The sequence below is a fragment of the Sinocyclocheilus anshuiensis genome, unplaced genomic scaffold (assembly GCF_001515605.1).
Source record: "Sinocyclocheilus anshuiensis isolate Anshui unplaced genomic scaffold, SAMN03320099.WGS_v1.1 scaffold121, whole genome shotgun sequence".
NCBI classification, from domain to species: Eukaryota; Metazoa; Chordata; class Actinopteri; order Cypriniformes; family Cyprinidae; genus Sinocyclocheilus; species Sinocyclocheilus anshuiensis.
Window position 1 is genome coordinate 1,374,996 of NW_015539856.1, and position 8,031 is coordinate 1,383,026.

Sequence of the window (8,031 nt, forward strand, 5' to 3'; positions counted from 1 at the left end):
GTGAGTGAGTGTGTGTGTGTGTGTGTGTGTGTGAGTGTGTGTGTATGAACAGCATGGCCAACATCGCGGTCCAGCGGATCAAACGGGAATTTAAAGAGGTCCTTAAAAGCGAAGAGGTGCGTTTAACACCGACACACACGCGTGCGTTTTACATGACAGCTGTCAATCAATCATGCTTTAATTATGACTCACTCACACATGTGCATTTATTCATGCGAGATGAATCACACACACATGCAGCTGATCTGTTTGGACTCGTGCATCGAGATAACGCAGTTTCATGTGTGTTTGATTTGTCAGATGAGCGGTTTGGGGGATATTATGGGATGTTTGTCCCGTCCAGGCCGAGCCGTGTTGCTAAACGAGTCCAAACCCGCCGAACCGAGTCACATCACAGCTCTGGCCTCTAAATGTGCTTATTTAATCGTTTACACAGCGCTTATTGTGTTGAGACAGTGATCTGATGTGTATTCCTGTGTGTTTGTTGTGTTTTTAATAAAGGCCCGTGAGTGTGTATGTGATTAGCCGCGTGCTAACTGAGCGAACTTAGCTTCATAAACACACATTTTCTCACGTTTGACATTTAAACTGTGTTTTTAGACTAATTTATATAGGCTGACTGGTTTGTGAACTTTTATTTAAGTTTGCTCGAGATTGTGGTCCGATAGCATCGTGTATAGCATCGAAAGAATCACGATTATGATCAAATTAAGCATTATTTTGATTTGTACGAGCACACATTTTGATTAAAATCACGTTTAATGTATGTACTGTAAAGAATACGTGCGATAATGTACTAATGTGTGTATTGAGTGTTGTGTGGAACTTTTAACATTAAAACTTCAGCACAAATTAAGTGAATTTACCATCTCTCCCTAATTAAATATTAATTAAACTTAAATTATAGGTGCAAAATTGGGTATAACTCACTGTAGTAAGCCGTCAGTGTGATTTTAGGTTGTCACAGCTGTCACCCACAAATAAAGTGCCAAAATACCATGGTATTACCATCAAAACCGCCATATAAAACAATGTTTTTTTTTACCATTTTTAATGGTAAATACCATATTACATTATCTTTCTGTAGGATGATTTACGGTATAATACCATCTCTGTACCACAAATACAGCATTTTATTTTTATTTTTTTGCAAGAATTTGTAGTTTTAGCTTTTGAGTTTGGGTTTTGGATGTATTGGGTTTGAATTTTGGGTTCCATTTTGAAGTTTGTGGTCTTGACTTTTGATTTTGTCCAGTTTTTCCATTTAAATTTCAAACGTTACATTTAACGTTAACTAAATTTTAAGTGACTTTCTAGACATTTTCTACTTCTCATTTTGGCAGAATTCTGTGGAATGGGTTTAAAAATGTGAACTATGTCAGTTGTCGACTAATTGTTCTGACACTTTATTTTCACAGACGAGTAAAAACCAAATCAAGGTGGATTTAGTGGATGAGAATTTCACAGAACTAAAGGGCGAGATTGCCGGACCGCCAGATACGCCTTATGAAGGTCAGAGAAAAGAGAAGGTTATTCTGAACTGCTGACTGTGTGTTTCTGAAAACTTCTTAATTTTAGACCTGAAATACCATTTCTGATTGCAAAGATATCTGCAGTAATTCATATTTGCTTTTTGAAGATTTAATTTTCATACCATCTGCGATACACAGAGTCCAAATGTTTGGCCACACTTGCCAGTGGGCAGAATTGAGCAAATGCACTAATAAAGTGCTTTTCTTTTTACCATATTTTGCATTATATTTATGAAAAATACATTTGTTCTATTTGTTCCCATGACAGTGTGCTCAAAGTTATGAACAAATGTTGTTCAGTAACGTTAATAGAATGTTCCCTTTAATAATGTTATCAAAATGTTAGCACAACATTATTTATAATTCATTCATAGAGTGTTCTTTCCTGAAACGTTTCAGTTAGTTATGTTTTTTAAATGTTACTACTCATTTCAGAATGTTCAGAGATCATTCAAAAGTAGCATTCTCAGAATGTTTGTAAAATTATAATATGGAATGTTCCATTAACACTCACATAACCAAGTAAAAAATGTGTTGAATGTTCAGAGAACATTCAGAAATAACGATGTTATAATTTAATGTGAACGACCGTTAGCAAAACGTTCTTGGAACATATTTTTGTTAGCTGGGGTATGATGTTGATTTTATATCTTGCTTTGATTTTGGCTCTACTTTCTGTCTTGTTTTGTAGGTGGCAGATATCAGCTAGAAATTAAAATTCCAGAGACATATCCATTTAATCCTCCAAAGGTGAGTAACAAGACGATGATGTTCTGCCGAGTCCAAATACTGGCCGATCTAGTTAAACTGGGCTTGTTGTTACAGACTCTTGCTCAGAAACACGTGGGGCTGTATTTACATGATTTGTGATATTAGGTAGGGCTGCACGATAAATCGAAATGGAATCGAGATCGCGATTCGACAGAAGCTGCGATTGTCATGTGTATCTTTCAGTGAAGCACGTTCTGTGATCAGCAGTAAATCTCCATCCAAAGGCCAGAGGGCGCTCTCATGCTGAAACTCCAAATACGCCTCGCAGAAGAAACCCAGAAAATGCCTATCGCTGCAGCTGAATAAACAGAAGATTCAACTGCTTTCATTGATTCAACGTGACTAATAAACACACGACTACGGCAATATACGGTTTATCTGAGTACTTATTATTATAATTTTCATTCAAATAAAGTATATTTATAATGCAATGCCTTTATCACTGCTTAAATACTATGAAATATGTTGCGTGCCTTATTCTGTGTAAGAAGCCACATCATCTCACAGAAGGATTTATTTCAAACACTCGACTGACGTTATGAAGTGAGTTTGGAGTAAAAACATGTTATTAAATGTGGTATTTTCACATGCTTTCAGATGGAGCAGCATTTACTTCACAGAGCCGTAGTTCACTGAGAAGCTATGCAAACAGCTGTCATTATCGCGAACGATTTCTTCGATTTCATAATCGCGCGATTAAATCGTCTGCGTTCTTTTTTTGCGTAACTTGTCAGTGAACTATGTGGTAAATTCTGCTCCATCTGAAAGCACGTGATGATGATTTCCTGCTGATTACAGAACCGGCATTGCTATTAAAATGTGCATGACAATCGCATTCGATTAATCTTGCAGCCCTAATATTAGGGTAGTGTTGACTAGCAGTGCAGTGTGTTTGTGCAAAGAAATACATGCAGGAGCCTTCGTATAAACTCAACAAGCTTTATTTTATAACATCTCAAAGAAAACACTTTATATATGACGTACATTTCACTTTAAGCCAGTATTATTTTAGTATCATTGATATACTACTGTATAATAGTTTTTGTTAATATTTTGAATTAGATTTTATTTTTATATTTTCCATTTTCACTTTAATCTTAGTTAAATTCTTAGACGTTTTGTTGTGTTTTGTTATTTTTATAAATATTTTAAGCATGCCTGTATAGTTTATACATTTTTATGTATTCATTTTATTTGATTTAGTTTTAGTTATTTTAGTACATCCATTTAAACTAAACAAAAACAAGAAATGTTACCTTGTTTTTTGTTGTGTTTTTTGTCATTACATTTTATTTAATTTTTTTGTGTCTACATAGTTTTTATTTATTCATTTTAGCTTATTTAGTTGTAGTTATTTTAGGACATAAAGTTAAAATGAAAATGAGAAATGTTGCCTTGGCAGCTAGATGAAATAAAATAAGTTTAAGTTTATTTATATTTTATTTTATATTATTTCAGTAAAAGTTTCTTTTATTTCAAGAACCAAAATAGTTTAATGTTTTTTTTTTTATGGTTTTAGTTTTACTTAACTATAATAACTTTGCTTTAAGTGACATGAATATGTTTGCACAGAAATCACTTCTTATTTTTGTTTGTTTAAAAAACAAAATATGGCAACGATCTGTCTTAACTTGTTCCTAGTTTAAAATTTAGATGAATCAAGAATCATTTTGTACTCACATTGTGACTCCCTGAATTGAAACTGAATCCATGAGATTCACCTCTATTTTTGACTAGTGTGTCTTTTAAATGACAATTAAATAACTATTGCATTTATCCACTGATGTTTTTCAGGTTCGGTTTATAACGAAGATCTGGCATCCCAACATCAGCTCAGTAACAGGTGCCATTTGTTTGGACATCCTGAAGGACCAGTGGTAAGATCTCACTGAGCGCACAGTAGAGAAGTGAACCGCAGCAAGCGCTAGCGCTGGAGCTGGAGCTGAAGCTGTGTGTGTTTCAGGGCAGCGGCGATGACTCTGCGAACAGTCTTACTGTCACTACAGGCTCTTCTGGCCGCCGCTGAACCAGATGATCCGCAGGACGCAGTAGTTGCCAATCAGGTAGATGTTTTGGGCTCATGTCGGAAATGTGCAACTGATATGGGCTTAAAAATATATCACGGTATTTATTGCAGTAACTATATCAATGACAATAATTCAGGGAATCCTGTTTCTTTAGAGAAAAGTATTATCTTTCCTATTTTATTTTATTCCTGAGTACACGCGTAATGTAATGACTGTTCAACCAGTAACTGTTCATACTGGAAGCCGGAGGGTGCTCTTGCGCAGAAACTCCACACATGCATCCCGGAAGTAATACTACTGACACGCTCCAGGAAATCCCTAATATGGACAAAGGCATCCTGTTATCGCTGAATAAAACGCACAACGGAGATAGATAAATTTTAACTGATAAAACCTGAAGACAATAAACATACGATTGCACAAAATATATGGTTTATGAGTGTTCTGCATGCAGTCTTGGGTATTTTCCATAAGGAAAGTATATTTATAATGCAATGCAATGCTAATCGATAGCCTTTATCACTGTGTACACTATCGTTCTGTAATATGAAACCACGTCTGGTCACAAAAGAAGTTATTTCAAACACTCAACTATGTTATTAAGTTAATTTGGAGAAAAAGCATGTCAATAAATGATATCTTTGTTGGACAACAGGTTTAAACAGGCTCATACACATGCTACTGTGCTACATTTATTCAGACCAATTTTTTGTCGCACTGTACAGCCCTGACCAAACCAGTTCAAGATTGTAGAAGGAGCTCCTCGTTTAGCGATAAACTCCTTCTCAATTTCACGTCCGCCTTCCGCGCTGTCGCACACAGAAATATGTCAACAACTAAACTTTATCGTTATTATCGTGGGAAGACTAATTCTTATCATGGGGAGAATTTTTACCGGTATTTTGCAAACTATAAGACATCGCCCATCCCTATGTGCAACAAAAAGTGGTGGAAAATGGCTTTCATGTAGCATTCAGGGCCCTTAAAAAATGCCATTTTAGTTTGATCAAATTTATGTCCAAAAAATTCTTACATTCTGTATCATAAATAGTGTAACAAAGGGCTGGAAAAAATAAATTGTGATGCATTCTAATGTGATTATTACACTTTAGATTAAATGAAATTATTGTGTGCGTTGCACATTTTAAAGTAAAAATGCTGTGCTGATGTACTGTTGATGAATTTTGATTTTGAAAAAAAAAAAAAAACATGCAGTAATTTAGATGTACTATACCGTTCAATTTTTTTTTTTTTTTAATTAATTTTAAGCTGGGATGCATGAAACTGATCAAATGGGCCTGTAAAGACTTGTATAATGTCACAAAAGATTTCTGTTTCAAATAAATGCTGTTCTTCTGAACTTTCTATTCATCTGTGAATCCTGAAAAATAAAATGTATCACAGTTTCCACAAAAATATTGTGCAGCACAACTGTTTTCAACATTGATAATAATCAGTTTCTTGAGCAGCAAATCAGCATATTAGAATGATTTCTGAAGATCATGTGACACTGAAGACTGGAGTAATGATGCTGAAAATACAGCTGCACATCACAGAAATAAATGACAGTTTAACAGATATTCACATAGAAAACAGATATTTTAAATTGTAATAATATTTCACAATTTTTACTGTATTTTTGATCAAATACATGCAGAAGAGACTTCTTTCAAACACATTTAAAAAAGTCTTACCAACCTCAGACTTTTGAAGAGTAGTGTATATATACCACCATAGTTTCACTCACATGCACGTTTTCTACTAGAAAAACATACAGTTACTTGCTAATATAAACAAGCATGTTTTGAGTCTGAATTGGTCACTTCCTCTTTTAACATTCTTTATTTCCTGTCTGGAAGTATAAACAGAACCCAGATATGTTCAAACAGACGGCTCGACTCTGGTCACATGTGTATGCAGGAGCTCCCGTCTCCAGCCCAGACTACACACGCAAAATAGACAAACTCTGCGCTATGGGCTTTGATAAAGTGAGTAAATACACACACATTGATATCACATTTGTATGGAAGCTTGTTTTACAAAAAAAAAACATAATTGCGACATTTTATCTCACAATTCGACCTTTTTTTCCCCCTATTTTTGAATTTACAGCTCACAACCTGTGCTTTGTTTCTCAGTATTGCAAGATATAAACTCAGAATTGCAAAAAAAGTTTGAATTGTGTGCTATAAATTGTGAAATATAACTCACAATTGCAAGAACAAATGGGAATTGTGCGGTAAAAGATAAAATAAAATCACAGTTACCTTTTTTTTTTTTTCTGTGGTGGAAACAAAAAGTCAGAACTGCGAGATAAACTCAGAATTCTGATAAAAAGTCTGAATTGTGAGAGAAAAAGTCACAAGTACCTTTATTTTTTTTTTATTCTGTGGCAGAAACAATCTTCCATACATTTGTGTATATCACATTTATTGCAGTTTTTCAAAGCTGGAAAATAATTATCACAAACTTCTCATTCTGTAGCACTTCTGTGCCAAATATTTGTCCAAAAAGCATATGCACATATGTGTGCTGTGATTTTGTAATTTTGCACACTGTTATGAAGAAGAGTAATTGTGATGCAGCTTATGATGTTTGTGTAGCAAGTATTTCCTCCACTCAGAATCACTGACATGTGGATGTTCTCTTCTCCTCAGAACGCAGTAATAGCAGCGTTGTCGTCGAAATCCTGGGACGTGGAGTCAGCGACAGAACTGTTGCTTAGTAATTGAGTCCAACCTGAGGGGCCAAAGCTCCTTATCTGACACAATCCCACCCCCAAATCTCCTCCTCCTCCTCCTCAGTCCACACTACCTTCATCTCTATGAATCTCTTTTTCTTTATCCATCTTTTACCATTACTCTGTTCGGAACAGTTCATCCCAAACTGAAAATGCTGTTATCTTTATGTTGTTCTAAACTTGTCTTCTGCAGGAGACATTCAGCTGAATGTTCACGCTGCTCTGTATCTGTACACAGAACGTGGCTGGTGATTGGGCAGTATGGAAGCTTGTTTCCGCCATGAAATAAAAAAAATTAATTCGGACTTTGTTTTTCACAGTTATGTAAACAAAAGTCAGAACTGTGAGATGTAAACCTTGAATTTGTCCCTTGCAATTCTGAGTTTATATCTCGCAATTCTAATTTTTTTCCTCTAAATTGAGTTCATACCGTTCCATTTTGAGTTTATATCGCGTAATTCTGAGTTTATCTCAAAATTCTGGGTTTTTATCTCATAATTCAGAGTTTATATCTCATAGTTCTGAGTTTATATCTCATAATTCGGAGTTTGTCTAAAAATTCTGGGTTTTTATCTCATAATTCTGAGTTTATATATCATAGTTCTGAGTTTATATCGCGTAATTCTGAGTTTGTCTACAAATTCTGGGTTTTTATCTCATAATTCTGAGTTTATATTTCATAATTCTGAGTTTGTCTCAAAATTCTGGGTTTTTAGCTCATAATTCTGAGTTTATATTTCATAATTCTGAGTTTGTCTCAAAATTCTGGGTTTTTAGCTCATAATTCTGAGTTTATATTTCATAATTCTGAGTTTGTCTCAAAATTCTGGGTTTTTAGCTCATAATTCTGAGTTTATATTTCATAATTCTGAGTTTGTCTCAAAATTCAGAGTTTATATCTCATAGTTCTGAGTTTATATCGCATAATTCTGACTCATAAGTCAGAATTGTGTGATATAAA

General features: G+C 34.6%; 1 protein-coding gene across 1 annotated transcript; it reads left to right on the top strand.

Annotated features, from left to right (window-relative positions):
* The first annotated feature begins 6 nt into the window (after nucleotides 1-6).
* Nucleotides 7-7,529, top strand: LOC107684862 (ubiquitin-conjugating enzyme E2 K-like). Its single transcript, XM_016481234.1, has 7 exons — nucleotides 7-116; nucleotides 1,419-1,512; nucleotides 2,224-2,282; nucleotides 4,098-4,180; nucleotides 4,267-4,366; nucleotides 6,190-6,318; nucleotides 6,988-7,529. The coding sequence occupies exons 1-7, from the start codon at nucleotides 45-47 to the stop codon at nucleotides 7,060-7,062; spliced, it is 612 nt and encodes a 203-aa protein (XP_016336720.1). The 5' UTR covers nucleotides 7-44; the 3' UTR covers nucleotides 7,063-7,529.
* The last annotated feature ends 502 nt before the right edge of the window (nucleotides 7,530-8,031 follow it).